General features: G+C 41.6%; 1 protein-coding gene across 2 annotated transcripts; it reads left to right on the forward strand.

Annotated features, from left to right (window-relative positions):
* The first annotated feature begins 3761 nt into the window (after positions 1–3761).
* b3galt2 (UDP-Gal:betaGlcNAc beta 1,3-galactosyltransferase, polypeptide 2) lies at positions 3762–14370 on the forward strand. 2 transcript variants are annotated; one of them, XM_026345756.1, is made up of 2 exons: positions 3762–4592; positions 11973–14370. In XM_026345756.1, the coding sequence occupies exon 2, from the start codon at positions 12324–12326 to the stop codon at positions 13647–13649; it is 1326 nt and encodes a 441-aa protein (XP_026201541.1). In that variant the 5' UTR covers positions 3762–4592; positions 11973–12323; the 3' UTR covers positions 13650–14370. The 2 variants fall into 2 exon arrangements, with proteins under 2 accessions (XP_026201541.1, XP_026201540.1); XM_026345755.1 differs by having other exon boundaries at positions 3762–4030.
* The last annotated feature ends 5743 nt before the right edge of the window (positions 14371–20113 follow it).

The following is a 20113-nucleotide window of genomic DNA, read 5'->3' on the forward strand; positions in this document are numbered from 1 at the left end:
TTTAGCTCCCAGGCTCTTTTACTAACAGAGAAATCCTACTGTAATATGCTATTGTCCTTCTGAAATGAGCAAGGCCTTCCATGATAAACACATTGGATGGCCGTGTGCCCTATCAAGCCTTCCCAGATGGTGAACTTCTTTATGTTACTGTATGTGTGTCATTATTGATTCTGGATTTTGAAGCAGGGTCTATCCCTAATTTCAAATTTGACTCATCAGCCCACTGGACAGTTTTCCTCTTAAACAAACTCTTAAACAAACTTGGGGCTAGAGGCAGGTCGTGTTAGTAGAGTATACAACATGTTCTTTTCTTTGCATGGTAGGGTTTTAACTTCACATGTTTCTAAGAAGTAATGTGTTCCCTGGGAGTAGGTCTGGTGTTCCTGAGCCCATGTTGTGATTTCTATTACCAAAACCTGATATGTCAAGTCAGTAGTTGAACTACTTAGTGGTATTTTATAAGCTGAGATCCTCCAGATGAAGGCTGAGCAAAGTTTTGGATAATTTTTTTATCGCTCATGAGAAACTGACATCTCATATCTAGAAGAAACTATCTAGACAAAGATGAGATTCTCTGAGTTTTCCTTTCCTGTCATTGGTTTCCATTATATTATGAAATAAAGCAAATTAGGTTCTCTGCTAAAGCAAAAGAGAGCTGACCCGAGTTCTGTCCGTTGAACAGAAGCTGGAGTCTGAGTGAAGGCAAATATATTCACAGAGACATTGCTGCCTGACTCTGCCACAGGATATTGTGACTGCTCTCTTTAAGAGAAGCAATAACAGCTCACATTTCATCTGAGACTGCATTTCTTAAAAGGCGTAGCACAGAGATAACCAACCTTTCCTTCTCCCAGAAGGGTCTGCAAGTTAAAGAGAAAGTAAAGCACAGAAGAAATGTGAGGAAGCAGTAGAACAAAGAAAAACAACTTATCAAATGAGTAAACCCACAATGTGAATAGGTAGATATGACAGCATGTTTGGCTCGGTCATTTAACCTTCATTCTCAGAATTTGCCAAAAGAATGAATTGACTGACTGAAAGCATAGAAATGAGAAATTATTCAAATATGAAAGTGTTTCCAAGTAGTTCCGCAAATGATGAACCATTTAAGTTTTTCATAGGAAAGAAACTGTAACTGTACGCTTCCACTGTTTTGAATTGTTGGAAACAACGAAAACCTGTCTCTCCTGTCTTTCGTCAGTACTGCCTCACTCGGTGCCAAAGCGCACACATGCATTGAATTAGCACTTCAAGGCATGGGTGTTTAACGTTTGTGTGATAAATGAAGATCACGTTAGAGGAGCTGGGCCATGCTTTTAAAAAAGATGCCTGCAGAGGAACAACTGCGACAACAATAACCAAAAAAGGATATCTTTATGTATGTACATGAGCCAGTGCAGCGGAGACAGCGTTTCTCTGAGTGACAGTAGGAGAAGCTGACGCCGTGTTCCAAGGTGCTCTCCAAACACCTCCAATTAATGATGGCGCCTGAAACTTCAATACGCTGGTCTTTGCTGAGGCAACCCGACTAGATGAGATGAGCAAGTCACCTATCTCATACATGCCACACGATATTAATGTACAGAGGTGCGCTGCCTCTAACCTGGCAGCCACAGGAAATCAATCACCACCCTGGCGTTACTTTCTTTTGACAAATATGCTCTCACTGCCCTGGTAGCAGAGCTAATGGCCTCCAAAGCATTTCTGTCAAAGACACAGCTCCTATTAATTATTCAGTCACTTGTGCTCCTATGCTGTGGTGCTACCTTACAATATTTACAGTGTAAGGGGCTGCTCTCCCACTGGCTTACTGTCCCTGAAGTGGTGAGCTGATTTTCCATGAGCTGTAATTCCATGTGCTCCACTTCGACGGCGAGAGGAGAACGAGACAAGCTGCTTTCATCTCTTGCCGAGAAAGAGATGATCTTGCCGGACTTTGGAGCTGCAGAGTGTAAACATGACTGAAGGGTGATGAAAGGTCTGCATTGTGTTTGAGTAATTAATGAGGCTGGGAGAGTTTTGTTATCATGCTGTAGTGTGAGGGGGAGTCAGTGTCTGTAAACGGCACAAAGCACGTGATGTTTTCTTTTTATTTCTGTCAGATGTGAAGGCATGCGCTAAATATAGTTAGTAATCATGTGTGCATAATGATGCATTAATAATGTAGCAAACAGGGCAAAAGACATTTTTTCTTTTTAAATTAAGAATATTTTAAAATGGTTCTGAACGGCGAGCGAAGTTCAACAAAGAGCACAATGAGGACAAATCCAGCTGTTACCAGACAACCACTGGCCACCATGCTCCTGCTGAGTTAAAGCCACTGAGGGGAAGCAGGGTGGTGGGCTTAGCAGGAGAGGGAGAGAGGAGTGAACGAAGGGGGTGATGCTGCATTCACTGAATGTGGGAAAGCTGGGAATACTGGGTTTCCTATTCAGACTTAACGGCCACTTTACCTTTCAGGTGATAGATACTCACTGGACTCTAATAGCTGCTTCTGAATCCCACCGTTAGCATCCCTAAACTGCAGTGAAATGTTTTGTTAAATAAATCTCCCATGACTAAAAGCAGATATGCAGTCACTAGGAAAACGGTGCTGTTGCTAGAAATGGATATTTACCTATTGGGATTGTCTGGCTCTTTGTTTTGTTATGTTTGTGTTTTGAGCTCCTCTCCTCTTTCCATTCAAATACCATTTCATGTCATTACGTTTGTGTCTTCTCTCTCCTGTAGTTGTGCCTCCTCCTGTCTGTCTCCCTCTCTCTGTTCTCCTCTGCAGTTAAAGGTTCTACAAACCTGTCCAGCGTTTTGGCTGCTTGTTGTTGTGTTTGTTGTCTGCTGCTCTTTTCTCTCTCCTCTTTCCACTCACCTCAGCCGGTCGAGGCAGATGGCCGCCCACCCTGAGCCTGGTTCTGCTGGAGTTCTTCCTCTTCACTGTCTCCTGGTGCTGTTCAGTGGGGTTTGTTGGGTTTCCTATACAATTCTTTAAACACTGTAAAGTGCCTTGAGACTTCTGTTGTGATTTGGCGCTATACAAGTAAAAGGACGGTCAGATTCCACTTAAATAATGATAAAAGAATAATGATGGATCAATAACAGCCTTTCAGTCTTATGACATACAGTAAGATCTTTGTCAGTTTCCATAATATGCATATATTTTTCTTTTGTTTCTAAAAAACGTAAGAATTCGTTATCTCATCATAACATTTCAATTCAATTCAATTCAGGAATGCTGTAAGACCGAAAGTATGTGAACACCTGCGTGCAACCTGAACAAAAACACACAAGTAGAGTTTCATTTTTGTTTTTTTTATGTCTAAACAATGGATGTTTATCTTTGCTGCTACAACAACCTCCACTGTTGTGGCTTCAGGTCTCCAGATCTTAAAACCTGGTCACAGGAATTTGGCTCCATTCAGGCAGAAGAGCACCAGTAAGTTTGTTGATAATATCGGCGACAACGTCTGATCAGGTTTTATCTCTTTTGCATGTAAAATGAGGTCTTGGTAATGGTGTACATGCAGGCATGTGATAGAACTGTAATATCATAACAAACAACAAAAAAATAAACATAACATAATAATAATAATAATAATAATAATAATAATAATAATAATAATAATAATAATAATAGGTTCCTTGTACGGTCTGCACCTTTTAGCAAGTTTAAATTATAGCAGTAGGTGGAACATGTTGAAGCTGGGGAGTGCTTTTCACCCACACCCCCTGAACGCAACATGAACGTCTTACTGGGTCACGTGAGCTGCTCTGTAAGAGTCCAGTGACGTGGTGGAGCTCCGTCAGTGGAGCGGTGTCTGACAGTTCAGCCTGCCGGGCCAGCAGCCGCCTTGCCCGGCAGAGAGATCCAGCAGGGGTCGGTCCAGGGCGGAGCAGAGGGAAGATCCAGGAGAAGAAAAACAAGAAGGAGCGCAGTGACAAACCGAGGCGGGGGCTGAATGTAGTAGACCTGTTACTGCTTCTGTTTTTCCTTCTGGACTCGGGGAAGGTGTTTTGGCAGTGACTGGACTCAGAGGTGGGATATAATTTTGAATTCACATTTATTTATTGCTTTCACTGCGCCTCTGCTGTAGCCGACATCCACCAGCCGAGCAGAGCGCAGCACCAGCTCCAGTGCCCCCGCTGCTCTCCGGGACGAACGGGATGAACGCGCGCGGATGCTCTGTTGTTTTCTCTTAATGCTTTTATGCGTAATAACACCTCCGGAGAGGGGGGGGGGGTGAACTTGCACATGATCGCAAAACAGCAGTGAAACAGCGAGGGGAAGCAAAAGCCTAGAGAATATGAAGTGGTGAGGTTGAGGGGAGCTGCGGTGTATAACGGACACAAGGAGCAGGAGAGGAGGAGAGGAGGAGAGGAGGAGTCGCAGCAGCACAAGAACCAAGAAGCCCGCAGGTTTGTTGAGCCGGTGGGGATGAGGACGAGGAGGGACGGAACATATCCGAGGTGCCAGTGTGATTAGAGGAGCAGGCGTCAAAGCCCAGGTTGTTTCCGATCCAAGGAGGCGGCGATGGCGGGTAGGGGCGCAGGGGTTCTCGCACTCCAGCTGATCGCAGACCCGTCAGCATGAGGAGGAGGTACGCAGCACGTCCATCAGTCCCACACGTCCTCATTATTCATTTAGCCCTCCACGCCCTCCTCTCCCCAACATTACATCCACCTTCCCGAGCCCTCTTGACTAGCAGCCTTCCATCCAGCAGTGCATCTCTCTGTCCTTCCTCTGTGTCCCAGCATGCTGCACCTCCTCTCCATCAGGCAAAATGTTCCAGAGCCACCTCAGGCATGTGTTTTAGAGCAGGTGCATCTCAGCAAAATTAAGAATACTATTACTTTACCCAAGAATGAATATTGATAAAAGCTTTGATTCATCTTTGCCCAAAGCAGTGATGTTCCTCCTAGCAGGGAGTGCAAACAAATGGAGGTCAGTAGTCCATCTTGCATTTGTTTGCACCTCATAAATTTGAGTTTAGGAAATCCCTCCTTGGACCTGCCAAGAAGGAAGAGTTTCCATTGATCCAGTGCAATTAACAGTGTTTTTTTTTATCCTCCTCAGCACATCCAGCTGCCTGAGGTATTTGGCACTGAAGCCTGTGCATGTTTAGGAAAAGCTCCCGAGACATAAAATAAATAAATAAAAACAGCAACTTAGCTCAACATATGGATACTCGCTCTATGAAACTTTAAAAGAGTCTAATTTTCAAACCACTTCATAAAATTTATTGCTGTGGCGTCTGACTCTTTCCAACAATGTCGACTCAAAGTAAAGAGACTAGTGCGGGGCTTTATGAACAAATAATAAAATCCTGTGGTAAACGGTGGCAGCAGCACAATGATCACTGGATATCACTCGCTGTCATTTCACATTTACAACAGCTACAGTGGCTCGGAGGTGCCAAAGCTTTATTTCCCAGAGGTGCTGTCTTTTTTAGTCACATTTTAAGAGGCTGCTCGATTCTTATTAATATTATTTTTATTATTTTGCAGACTGACAAATCAGAAAACAAAATATTTCTATATTTTCCCTGCTCATGCTGGCACCTTTAAAAAGTTGAGACGAAATTCACTGTAGTTTTATTTGAGGTGATGAAAAACAAAAAAAGCCCCGAATCAGCTCAAATCTAGAAGCTGAAACTGGAGCATGTTTGGTATTTTTACCTGAAAAGATGAACTTCAACAATCTTAGTTTACTTTTCAACTAATCTGAGAAAAAAAACAAACAATGAAAAACTTCCTGTCATTCTTTTCAGGGATGTCAGATGTCAAGGAACAGAACAGAACAGGTCTCTTCCTGCTTGCTGTTTAAACAAAGCACTTCCCTCACACGGATGCAGAACTTTCCAGAGTTATGATTCCCTTCAAACCAGAGCAAATAAAACTCTTCAGTTGTCAAGTTGTTGTAATTTGGGTGACCTGACTTCATAAGCATCAGATATGGTCGTGTTATGTGAGGGGAGACTCCAGTGGCCTGGTACAGATCTGACCAGTCTCTAGTGATTAAAAACTCACACACAGCTGGTCATCCAGTGCCTCTCATCTGCTCTCAAACACTTATCGCGAACGCAGCCCTCCCTCTCCCAGCGGACCTATCCTAGTTGAGCAGTTTCAAATGGTCACTTTATACAAATGGTCCGAACAACACGTCATTGCTTTCACAAATATTTATACATGTTCTTTAGTTTGAATTTTAATGTACTTATGCAAATTAGTCCTACTTAATCTACATCTATGGAAAGTTTGACCATCAGTTAGATCGGAGCCATAGTCAAAGCCACACTGTCTGTACAGTATATCCACGTGTTGTCAGCATGAGTCTGTAACACCTCTGAGTCTAAAAGTTGGCTTAAACTAAAATAGCTGCTGTAATTAGTGAATTAATTTGTCAAATTCAGCCTTTAATGAAACATTTAAATTTGCTGAGCACGTTTAAAACTCCATTCTCTACGTCGATTTGGTCAAGAAGAACACAGCTGGTCAAAAACCTCAAACTGAGTCAGACAGAGAGAGACGTTAGGTGGAGGAAGAGAGACAAGACCAGTGATCGATTTCACTTGTTTTCTCTGCAGTCTTTGCCAACTCTTCCTTGCGATCAGGTGGTAAACAACTGTCAGAAAATGACAGGTTGTTGAGGAGTGCAACTAGACAGGTGCTAGGAAAGTGACCAGGACAAGGAGGTGATAAGATGAGACCACATCAGCACCAAGGGGAGAAGTGTGGACTACGTTCTTCCAAGTATCTGTTCTGAACCAAGTCCGGGACTGAATTCAGTCAGTCATGATAGATGAGAAGAAGCAGATATTCCTGTTATTCCTGTGCAGTTAAAACATGGAAACAATAATTTAGATGATAGTTTCCTGTAAAAACAATGGAAAGACTGGTCTCTCAGGTACTTCTTTATTAACACCCAACTGTAATAATGAAAATAGAGAAAAGAGCCAGCTCTCTGTCGCAGATGAAACCAAACCTAAACAGGTGTGGTTGTTTCCCTGCTGTACTGGTCCTATTTAATGGGCATAATAATTGTATTCTCAACAGACAGATCCGATATGTGTGACTTGCCAAAGGCCCAATGGTCTATATCAACCACAAAAGCCGCTAACATGAATGTGAACTCAGCACTGGTTCGTTGGTGACCTCAGCCCTCCAGGGTTTTCTAGAGAAGAGCAGCTGGAACAAAAGCTATGAGAGAAATGCACCACAGCGTGAGCATCTAACTGATAATAATCAAGTAAAAATTCAAAACATGCTACACAGCCATAAAAAACAAACTTCACTCACAAACCGTCTTACCTGCATCAAGGTGGCGTCTAATTGTTGCGTCTTTATATAATATTATGTTATCAGCCTCTCACAGTAACTTACATATCATCATAATGGTTTACTGAGGTCTTTTTGATTTAAGTATTTTCATTGGGATATTTTGCCAGAGCAGCTTATGTTTCAGTAGTTAACTTTTTTAATGGGCAGAAGAAGGTAAATTATCATAGTAATAGTTCATATTTTCCAGGAGCGGCATGTTTTCTGCTGGACTGAAACAAGCTCATTGCTATTGTTTTTTCAGCCATGTTCTTCAGTTTGAATTTTAATTTACTTATGCAAATTAGTCCTACTTAATCTACATCTATGGAAAGTTTGACCATCAGTTAGATCGAAGCCATAGTCAAAGCCACACTGTCTGTACAGTATATCCAGGTGTTGTCAGCATGAGCCTGTAACACCTCTGAGTCTAAAAGTTGGCTTAAACTAAAATAGCTGCTGTAATTAGTGAATTAATTTGTCAAATTCAGCCTTTAATGAAACATTTAAATTTGCTGAGCACGTTTAAAACTCCATTCTCTACGTCGATTTGGTCAAGAAGAACACAGCTGGTCAAAAACCTCAAACTGAGTCAGACAGAGAGAGACGTTAGGTGGAGGAAGAGAGACAAGACCAGTGATCGATTTCACTTGTTTTCTCTGCAGTCTTTGCCAACTCTTCCTTGCGATCAGGTGGTAAACAACTGTCAGAAAATGACAGGTTGTTGAGGAGTGCAACTAGACAGGTGCTAGGAAAGTGACCAGGACAAGGAGGTGATAAGATGAGACCACATCAGCACCAAGGGGAGAAGTGTGGACTACGTTCTTCCAAGTATCTGTTCTGAACCAAGTCCGGGACTGAATTCAGTCAGTCATGATAGATGAGAAGAAGCAGATATTCCTGTTATTCCTGTGCAGTTAAAACATGGAAACAATAATTTAGATGATAGTTTCCTGTAAAAACAATGGAAAGACTGGTCTCTCAGGTACTTCTTTATTAACACCCAACTGTAATAATGAAAATAGAGAAAAGAGCCAGCTCTCTGTCGCAGATGAAACCAAACTTAAACAGGTGTGGTTGTTTCCCTGCAGTACTGGTCCTATTTAATGGGCATAATAATTGTATTCTCAACAGACAGATCCGATATGTGTGACTTGCCGAAGGCCCAATGGTCTATATCAACCACAAAAGCCGCTAACATGAATGTGAACTCTTTCATTTTTATCTGTGGAATGTGAACCCAGCACTGGTTCGTTGGTGACCTCAGCCCTCCAGGGTTTTCTAGAGAATAGAAGCTGGAACTAAAACTATGAGAGAAATGTAATATAATAATAATAATAACAACAATAGTAAAAATTCTAAACATGCTACATACCCCCCCCCCCCCAAAAAAAAAAAAAAAAAAACTTCACTCACAAAACTGTGACTCAGCTGTATTTGTTCTGTTTTTATTAGCTGATTTTGACAGCAGATCTGAAACTTTGCAGCGTGAAGTTACTACAAAATGCCCAAAAAAACACTTAAAAGGAAAGATGGAAGAAACCTTGAGAAGGGCAACAGAGGAGGGATCCTATTTCCAGGATGAACAGACGTGCAATAGATGTTAAGTGAACAGAACAGAGCAATCATAATGGATACAGCATGCCATGTTACAACACCATAGAATGTAAACATAAGAAGAAAAATAGGACCGGGGAAGTGCTGAACAACTTCCAGGTGGCACAAACAGACAAGAATGCAGCATGAAGACCTGAAAAGACAGGCTACACAAACCCTGGCAGCACGCAAGCACATCAATTGCACATGAAGAGAGACGAACATAAAGCAGATCTACAGGACAAACAAGACACACTTCAGCACTCAGTCACAATATTCATGTTGTACTTGTTAGTAAAGTACTGTTTGTCCTATTACCTTCCTCTCCCTGATGACGGCCATGAGCCTTAACACAACTTTAACATTAAAATAAATCATAAATGTAGTGGTTGAATAAGCACTGTTGCTTCAAGGCAGTGTTATTAAACGAAACGAGAACCTCAGTCAGCCATATAATCACTCAAACATATTTCAATAAAGTCGAATTTAACCTCTAACTTCAGTGAACAGCCTCTCTAAACGGCTCACAACTGGGAGCTGTACTTTTCCTGAGGAAAATGTGTCACTATCACAAAGAGCGCTGCCTCACTGAATGAAGGTCATGTCCTCACTGACATTACCAAAGCTGTTCATGCAGTCGTGAAAACACGGAAAACAGATAAAATGCTGTGCGTACGTCAGAAAATGGTTCAAGGTTTGAAGCTGACATGTTGACAGAAACAAGGTTATAATGTATGCCCAGTATGTCACCACTGTGTCACTCCCCCAGCCTTCGTTCTGATTCCTGATCGCTGCAGAATCGCTGGGGCTTTAATTAGTGCTAGTGTAACTAATTGGCTTGCATAAAATTGACATTGATGGGAGGCAAGAAAATGAATTAATGAGGAGAAGCATTGGCAGATTAAATGGTACTGCTAAAAAGTAAAAATTGATGCCGGATCTCGCAGTGGAATCGACATTTACACGAAAACGAAAAACAAAGTCATACACTCAACCGTTCATGGTCATCCGCTTGTGAGTGAGTGGGTGGGTGGATGTGGGTGTGTGTGGGCATCCATTATGTGTGTGTATCACTGTTCTTTTGTATTAATGTGTATTATGTGCCTGTGTGTGCACACTTCATCAGAACCCACGTAACTAGATGTTCATTTAGTTGACAGCAGAAATCTCTCAAGCGCTGGATATGCTTCGATGTAAAGTATGTTAACCTTTAAAACAAAGCCGGGCCTGGCCCTTCTCATTTTCCTGTAATTGCTTGCGCTGGGTAAGCATACTCGCCTGAAAAGGTTATCGTGTTCCTTGCCAGTCGTCACGATAAATGAGCAAACATAGCAGGAAATTAAAATTGGAGGTTTAAAAAAATCTACCCCACACTTAGCTGCTGAAATAATGCTGTTAGTTTGTATCTCTAAATGATTCAAAATCATTCAAATACACAAAAAAAGGCATCACTAGTATTCAAGAACAATACAATAATAAACATCAGGATGGAGGGTTCAAGACTGGCACTGCGGCTACATTAGTATTCACTAGTGTCTAGTAAAACCTGGAAATTTGCGCTGCCATATTCTGTCCTCTAGTGATTTGAGGCTGTTTATTTGTGAATTAACATGCACAGCAGCAGCAACCATGATGTATGTATCCAGTGTAGCTATAACTGGGTCACTTGCACTTATATCTAGCATGTCTGTCTACACTTTATTTTGTTATTGTTCTTATATCTTGTGTTTTCGTGTGAGCCTGTGAACACAAATGTGATGTGTTATTTTTGCAATACTGGGTGTGCATATAATTATGTACAATTCACAGTAAATTTTGCGCTCATGCAAACTGATTGTTTGCTTTGGTAAATCACCGAATCAATGTGTGCATATGTGATCACCTTTGTGCCTCATTTGGTGCACAATTCCCTGTGGGCAATAGATGCAATCATTTATGTCACGGTTTGCCTGTGTTGTTGCATATTTGTGTGTTCGTTTATGGGAATGTTCCCTTGTGTGCTCTGTATTTACGCCTGTTTGTGTTAGGGGATCAAGCAGCTTGGGTGGTTAGACAGTAAGCAGCATTGATAAGCTGAAGGTGGAAGGTGAATGGTGGGTGAAGGCTGTTATCGCTTGAGGCTGGCTCAGACTTCGGCACCACTGCCTGCTGGACCCTGAAAACTCATTTTGACAGATGCATCTCCTCCCTAGCTGTCGACGCGCGATGGGGGGCTGATGACACTCGCTCGTCCAAGCAGCTCAGAGTAGTGTTAGTCGGCACCACGTTGGGCAAACCTGCAATTTATACTTGTGCCCCAGGCATTAAGCTGAATAATGACACGCAAGAGGCAACCACCATCTCACCATGCCAGTGCCAGCTCATAACTTCCACGATTAACTTTATAGAATGTATTTATTTTGTCTCCTTTCCTATTTGTAGATAGTTTTAACTGGGGTATGAGGTTGTAATTATCTACGAAATGTTTTAGGAATTGATAAGAAAGTTTGTTTATTAATTCAGTGGTGAGCTTGATATATTCTGTGTATAAATGTGGTGTATCTCATCAACTAGATGTACATCTGGATGTACCTTTTTTTCCAGCCACACAGATGCACTGTATGCACAGTAATTATTACAGCACTAGTCTTCCCTTCTGCCACTGACATGCTTGCAACGCTATTCCTTCCCATTTTCTTTTCTCAAATGGCCAGATCCCCAGAGCCTGCTGTGTTCTAGCACCCTGTCCAATCAAAAAGGCTACAATGCTGTCATATCGATTCAGCTTCTCGTTTTCAAAATGTTAAGTCACCTTACCAAAAGAGTAATTTACCACAGTAACCACTGCATTGACAGTAAAGTCTAATTGTTATTTTTGCATCTGGAAGAAATTAATTCATAGTTATTTTGTGTCAAAGCCAACTGTAAACAAAATGATTAAGAAATAAGTTCAGTTCTTCCCACAAGTAGGATGAAAAACCACATCTGCAACTCAGACAATTGACAGGTGGCTCAGTGCCAAGGAATAGGAGGTGCTTTTTGGATCTCTGCCAAGAATGTTTTCTCTATTTCTATTTTCTCTTTTTCAGATTAGAGAGAGTAAACACAGAGGAGGTGACCCTTATTATATCCTGAAGAAGACAAGACATAGAGCACAACCCAGTCTTTGTCTACAGTGCCAAAGAACAGCCAGGGGAAGCCTCCATGGCTAGAGAATCATCGCCTTCCTAGCTCTACCAGGAGCCCTTTTAACCCTGCTCAAAGCTGCACTGGGGGGCACAAACGTCCCCCTCACTCCACCAGGAGGCTCACTCCAACCCATCTGCCAGCTCAGATAACCCTCTGATTGTTGGCAACCACATGTTTGAGGTGACTGTGTGTGACCGCCGCCGCCCATTCTCGAGCAGCAGCAGCACCCTCCTGCGACCCCGATCTGCACCATGCAGTGGAGACGGCGGCATTACTGTCCCATCAAGATGACCTGGACCGTCAAGCGTTCGCTCTTTCGGACCCATGTGGCTGGCCTCCTCTCACTGGCTGTGCTCTTCACCCTGTTCTTATTTTTCAGCCATCAGGACTGGTTGCCAGGACGCAGTGGGCCTCGGGAAAACCCGCTGACCTACACAATAAGGGGCTTTCGCAGCCCCAAGGGAGAAACCAGCCAGAACAGCTCCCTGAGGAGCCTGTGGAGGGAGACGGGGTATGTAGCACCAAAGCCACTGCTCAATCTCAGCTCTCAGCAAGTGGAAGGGGCAGCAGGAGAAGCAGTAGGAGGGGGTGGTGTAGGAGGAGGCAGGATGGGTGTAATGGGACTCGGGGATTCCATGAGCACTAACAACAGTTTACAAAAGGAGATGGGTGTGGGAGGGCGTCTTAGCGCTCAGCCATACCGCTACATCTTGAATGAGCCCTTCAAGTGCAGGGACGGCACCCCATTCCTCATTCTTCTCATCGCTGCAGAACCTGGACAGGCAGAGGCACGCAACGCCATTCGTCAAACATGGGGCAATGAGAGCGTTGCAATGGGCCTGGGGTTTGTTCGTCTTTTCCTGCTCGGCACAGGAAAAAGCTCAGACACCTTCCTCCAGAACAGCATAGAAGAAGAGAGTCGAGTTCACCACGACATCATCCAACAGGACTATCAGGACACTTACTACAACTTGACCATCAAAACTCTGATGGGCATGAACTGGGTGGCCACTTATTGCCCACACACCTCCTATGTGATGAAGACAGATAGCGACATGTTTGTCAACACCGAGTATCTCATCCAAAAGCTTCTGAAGCCCGAGCTGCCTCCCAAGCAACGGTACTTCACTGGCTACCTGATGCGTGGCTATGCACCAAACCGAAACAAGGACAGTAAGTGGTACATGCCTCCAGAGCTGTACCCAAGTGAGCGCTACCCAATATTTTGCTCAGGCACTGGGTATGTGTTCTCAGGGGACATGGCTGAGCTGATCTACCAGGCCTCTCTCAGCATACGCAGGCTGCATTTGGAGGATGTATATGTGGGGATCTGCCTGGCAAAGCTGCGCATCGACCCAGTGCCCCCGCCCAACGAGTTCCTTTTCAACCACTGGCGGGTGTCTTACTCTAGTTGTAAGTACAGTCACCTGATCACATCACATCAGTTCCACCCTAATGAACTTATCAAATATTGGAATCACTTACAGAGCAACAAGCACAATGCCTGTATCAACATGACCAAGGAAAAGAACGGCAGGTACAGACACCGAAGGTTTCATGGAGAGAGGCCTCCGTGATGCATCCTGTGACTACCACCCACCTCAAAAAGGGGCGATGGGCACACTGTAACTACAGCTGGTGGAGGCATGTTGAACTCAGCACTAAACACTATATGGAAAAAAGCACATTGATTTTGGTATTGTGTACAGTTGATGATCCAAACTATTTTTTTAATTTGAGAAAAAAATGTTATGTATTGTAAACTCGTCGAGCTATTTCTAAATGGGAGAGCAGAGGACGTGTCTGTGTGATGTAAGGCATGCACATGAAGTGCTGCTAGCTAAGAGTGGTGTTTATGATCATTCAGGTGACAATGGAAAGGTGGTAATTTATGCTACAGTTAATATGAGGGTAGTCCTCTAAAGGATAGTACAGTATGTCGCACTCTACAAATCTAAAAAGGGAAAAAAAGACACAATTGTGTTTACACTAATAACGGGAAATGTACATGTATTATGTCAAAAGTTACACTACCTAAATATGAATGAAAGTATCTTTGACGTTGACCAGTTATGCTGCCCTGTTTCTCAGCGTTTACTTTAGATTTATCAAACATAACTGATTACAATACAGCAGAAGAAAAGGTTTATCTGTCATATTCTGTATTTTATTTTTAAAAAAATCAACATGAAACCACTCAGAATCACTCCAGAGTTGACTGAGATTGTATTTTTTAAAGCTTTACATTGAGTATGACTCTGCACTTGAATCAATTAACAATTAAATGTGCTAAATTCATTTTGTTTGTAGTGGTGTGTGTATTCTTTTGGTGATCTTTCATTAAACATGATATAGAACAGTTGATCATTGGCAGCTTGTAGGAATCGGAGGTATTTCAGTACGTCTGCGGAAGCTCAGTGGACTTATACTTTAATTATTAAAAAATATTCCATTTTATAAAGTTGTTATGATGAAATCTTTTGTTTGTGCACAATTCAGGGTGCAGTGAACAGTAATCACAAAACATCATATCTGAAATATGTGTTCCTAAACTAGTTATAGATAAATTAGGTGATTCTAAATATTTACACCCACTAACTGGCAGGTATTAATGTTGCACAGACTTACTCATGTTGACTGAGAAGTAAAGGTAATAATAATAAATGGTCGACATGTCTGACCTGAAAGTTTAAAATAATGTAAACTGGGAAGATTTTAAATTATAATTCATAAAAATAACACATAACACATATACATTTAGAAGTGTAATGCTACCTTTTGGTTAACTGATACTTTGATTGACACAGAAACACAATATTTCTCCAAGTATGTATTCAAGTTAATAAGTATTAATTATTGCAACCCAGTGCAGGGTGCTTTCATGACATGACAAACACCTTTGTGGAACTCTCTTATTCTGAAACTCCTTTTCTTTATAATTTCCCATGTATGACCACCGGTGGTTGTGGTGTTACTCAACAATCATACCATCTAAAAACATAACTCTGAACGATCCAGGCAAATAATGTATATTTTCTACAACCATAACCACTGAGACTTAATAAAAGGTAATATTGTATTTAATGGACCTTGGAGAAAAGCATTAACATTCAAATAGAAAAAAGTAAAAACATTCAGATAAGTTCAGGTGAGGTAGAAACAATGAAGACAAGCAATCTCAAGGCTGAGTGATGAGGAATGAATTAAACATCGTAAACCCTTCAGTGTCCCCAGGGAATATAAAATATTCTGCAGCAAAATACCTAAATTTAGATTTTAATTAAAAATGAATGCATATGATTTGAAAGGCTGCCAGTGTTACTCCAGATGGAACTGAACCTTCAACCTGCACAAGAGAGTGTGTGTGTGTGTGTGTGTGTGTGTGTGTGTGTGTGTGTGTGTGTGTGTGTGTGCATGCTGGGGTGGAGAGAGGTAATAAATAAATACACACTCCATTGCTCTGGGCCACCAACAAAAAGAGCACATAAAATTGGGTGATGACTTGAAATAGCCTATATCAGATTAAGGTAATGTAATTAAACTAATGGAGAGCAGGGGCTGCTGCACTTTTTTTTTTTTTCACAGGCTTCACTACACATCTGTCAGTCTCATTTTAATCATGCACGGTGTACGTTAGAGCGATTCTGTTTAGGGAGCTGTAAAATAGGTATTGTTCACACAATGGCGCCTTTTAAGCTGCTAATCACTAAACAGAAACATCATAAGGGAGGAGGAATCTGAAATGGTGAAGACAGCGGACAGAGAGAATATCTAGATGTTCATCTCAGATAAACTGCATAGTGGCATAGAGATTATTTGATGCTGGTGCCACAGAGACAACAGCTTTGTTACTTTGTGCTTACTCCTGTAAGAATGTAGGCCATAATATCAAGCTCAGTTCAACAGTTCAACTTCCCATATTTACCACTATGCTAAGTATGGAAGCAAACTGTCTCCTGCAAGATAACGCAAATAGCTAAGATGTTTCTTCTTTTCTGTTAGATCTACCTATGGAAACAACTAAAGGATCTAGTTGTATATTATTTCTGTCACAGTCTTTGTCAATGACATGACCTTCAGCAACTCTTGGTTGAGTCTTGAGAATATTATTCTTTAAATGTCAAAAATATTGTTGAAAGAAATCCCTACAGTGTTGGTATATTTCCCCCGGTCCCTTGGAGAGCGGTGTGACGGTGTAGAACTACTGTGGTACACATACAAAAACAGAGATGCAGGAGAAGCATGCTGTCAAACTGAAAAGTACATTTTTCACAGACATACCCAGCAGCCCCAAAAGCACGCATCTTTTGATTTACAGTGATGGTGAAAAGTACATTCTGAGAGTACGGTGCAAATTTAATCAAATTAAGTAAAAGGATGAGATGTTATATAGAAGAGGTGGGAATGAAAGACAGAAGGTGGTGTTGGTTGGACAAGCTCCTGTGTTATTTGTGGGTGGAAACATTTTGAACATTCTTAATTCACCAATTAACTGTTGTTCATTCATTTGTGGCAGTGTTAGTGCTGAAGTACAAAAAGGTAAAAAAGGGCCAGTGTCTGCTTTACACTGAATTCAAAACAGTCTAGTCTGTCATTCAGGATTTATTTTTTTATTTTTTTATGCAACGCCACCTGTTTCAGGGCACAGGGCATCCTTCAACAGCCTGAACATGATGTCTTACCAAAGACAGACTCTCAGTGGGAAACTCAAATTACAAGCACTCTTCATCACCACTAAGTAAACCTGTGAAATACAACACAGTTACAAACTGAGTCAACAATGATTTTATTCGACAATTTTATTGTGCAGTTGGAATATGCTCAGTGCACATTGCAGAGCACTAAGGTTTTCATATCTTTTCCTATGACCAAAAACACACAATTGAATGGAATGAAACTGAATTTTATGAAACATCGCAGTGGGCTCACAGTTCAACCTACTAAATTAAACTGAACCTTTCGTATCTGAGCTAACATAGACCTTGACAAAGCCCATAGACTTTGTCAATTTAAGTCAATAATTCAACCTCAGTTTTGCATTATTTGATCCATGTTGCTGCCATATCATCATATATAATTCATATTTTATGAAGACTCTAGGATATCTGTGATATTAATCACAGTTTTTGACACATTATTTCATTCTGGACAATCTCAACATCCCACATGTTACACTAACAGGTGCTGGACACCCACAGAAAAACAGAACAGGAAGGTGAAGCAGCAGTAGTGTGGCCATTACATGTAACAATAACTCCTTCATCTACCGAGCTGTGCAGGAGTACATACTTTTCTTTAAATTATAAATGTATAGATGTGTATTTTGGTGACTATGCTTAAAATTTCATCTTAGTTTATTGGGACACTAATAAAGAGTAATGCAAAAGTAAAAGAACAGTGACCACCTTAGAAAGTAACTTATTAGTTTTAATGAACAGTTACAAGAAATATTTGATATAGTACTACCTGGTACATGGGTAGTAACCACACAGAAAAAAAAAAGAAATCCAACTCCCTTCTCAAAGGCCCTTATACTGTAGCCTGGTGCAATTCATGAAATTCTCAGCTGCTCCCAGATATTCATCACCCTCCATTAGTAATGATTAAAGTCATGACTCAAAGTGAGAGGATATTGGGAACAAGGTTTGGTATCACTCATGCATGCCCTATGCAATCAGCCCAGCAGATTACCAGCATCCGGCCGCACTCAACCCTTCAACAAATGATGAAAACGAAGGAAGGTGGGGGAGGAAAACAGAGCGGGGGGAAAAAAGAGGTGAGGGGAAAAAGCGGAGCAGGAGATAGATAGACTAGTCTGCTACTGGGGAGAGGAAGAAGCATTGCAGGATGAAGTGTAAGAAAGCAGGGAGTGAGGCCAGGCGGCTGTACAGGTGAAAGAGAAAAGGATGAAGTACAAAGAGAAAAATAGCAGGAAGGAGCTCGTGATGAATGAACAGAAAAGGAGCAGTGACTGATCAGTATTGAAAACCTGTGCTGCTGTAAATGTGGTATAAAAGGCTAACAGTGGAAACGGATTGAGATGTCTGCCGTGATGGAGTAGATGCTGTGGCCCAGTTTTAACATCACAGCTCTCTGTTCCTCAGACGCCAGAGAAGAGAAAATACACTTGAGGAAGAGACAAATCTCCTGACCTTTCCATAACTGCCAGGCCTGGAACCTGACTAATATATTTCTCTGAGAATAACTGATGAATACTAATGGACGTTTTAGGTGACTGAATGTGACAAAGAAAATGATAAATAACTCGAAAAACATCAGTTTATTTCTGCACCAGGGAAATAAATATTTTAGAGCACAGAAAATGCCAGGCCAGAATCAGATTTGTATGTATTTGTTTGGTATTTGAAAACACTGGCCCACAGTTTCCATGATTAAAACGCGTCTAACTTCAAGACTTTTTAAAACTAAGCCACAGTAACAACTCTGGTCCTGTAAAGTAAGAGATGAGTGGCGTTAGGCTAACCTTGATTAGCAACTAAATTGACTTACCAACCCCCCTACTGTCTCCTGTGATTGAAAATGAATGTAATTTAGATGAACTGACATCTTGGTAATTTAATTTGGTATCCCACACAGCAACAGATAAATCCAATCAGCAGACTAAACAAGGCTAAAAGGTAACATTAGCTTAGTAAAAGTAAAAACTGCTACAGCTCAGCTAGAAATAACATGTGTGTTAGCTCTACATCATGTTAAAATGTTTTCAGAACATATTGATATGATTTACGTAACACCTGCTAACTAAATCCTAGCTTAAGAGTAACCTCCAACTCTGCCTCTGACTAAACAGGACTTGAACCATCTGTTAAACGTGACCTACAGGAGACAGAGAAGCTGCAGCTCCAGCTCTGAGCTCTGGTCCATAATCAAAATCAACATCACGTTTCAAAACAAATGAGCAGCAGCAAGAATTCAGGGATTATAGAATAATTTGGTGGTAAAATAGTTCAAATCTGGAGAATTTCTTACACAGTTTGGCTGTGAAATCAAAAACTCTAAATCCCTCACTCGTTTCGACTGTTACTGCCCAACTGAAGCAAACAGCAGTCCATCCTTTATCATTAAAAGAGAGAACTTGTTTTGCAAGGGTTTAAGATTCCACTTACATCATAACACAAATCCCTTTCAGTCATTACTACAGGAAGCGGGCAACATCTTCTGTGTCCTACCAGCTGAAGCACAACTCCCTAACACTTTCAGACAGATGGCAGATTCCAGCCAAGACTCAAGGACTCAATGATGGGGTGGTGCCAGCATTGAGCCAAAGTCTATTTATAAATGTAATTTGACAGTGACACTCCACAATGCAGAAGAACTGCTGGACATCCAACCTGCCAGGGCTCAGATAAACAAATCCAACCCTGTTAGCACTTTGAAGGGCCCTCTGATGGTGTGCGGTGCTATTTGTATGGCACTCTGGCCACTAGCCACACAGAGCAGTTACAAGGGAAGCTGGCTCTTGTTATATAATGGATAACCCATATACAGGCTGTGAGGGTCACAACAATGCAGTACAATATTGTGAGGTCGGATTTCTTCACTGTGTGTGGGCATGGGCACATCTAGACGTCCATTTTAATTTTAAATGTTTATCATTAGGGAAGCAAAATGCAGAATTTCATATGGGCTAAATCATACAAGTTCGCAGCTACACTCGCTTACAGTGCAGTATGAACTGAAAGTATGAGGGCAGTGGCACATTACAACACCAGCTGGTGCCAAAGTGCTGATGCTCAGCTTTGGGGACTTGTGGGCCCTTTGCAGGACAATGCAGCAGACGATCCTGAACACAATCGAAAGTTTGCAAAGAGGATTTTTTTTAGGTCTGAACAGTGGAAAGTTTTCAACTATCCAGGTTACTTATTTGATCTCAGTTAAATGAATCATGCACTAAAGGCCAAAAGAACCAGAAACAAGTACAATAGAAAATAAAGACAGTTGCAGTACAAGCAAATGCTGCACTGATGTAGTAGAGTCTGCTGATGTCTGCAGGATGGAGACTTCAAACAGTCCCTTACTG

The sequence above is a fragment of the Anabas testudineus genome, chromosome 4 (assembly GCF_900324465.2).
Source record: "Anabas testudineus chromosome 4, fAnaTes1.2, whole genome shotgun sequence".
NCBI lineage: Eukaryota > Metazoa > Chordata > Actinopteri > Anabantiformes > Anabantidae > Anabas > Anabas testudineus.

Excerpts from the sequence above, each read along its gene's own strand:
- b3galt2 (XM_026345756.1), top strand. The coding sequence starts at position 12,324 with ATGCAGTGGAGACGGCGGCATTACTGTCCCATCAAGATGACCTGGACC.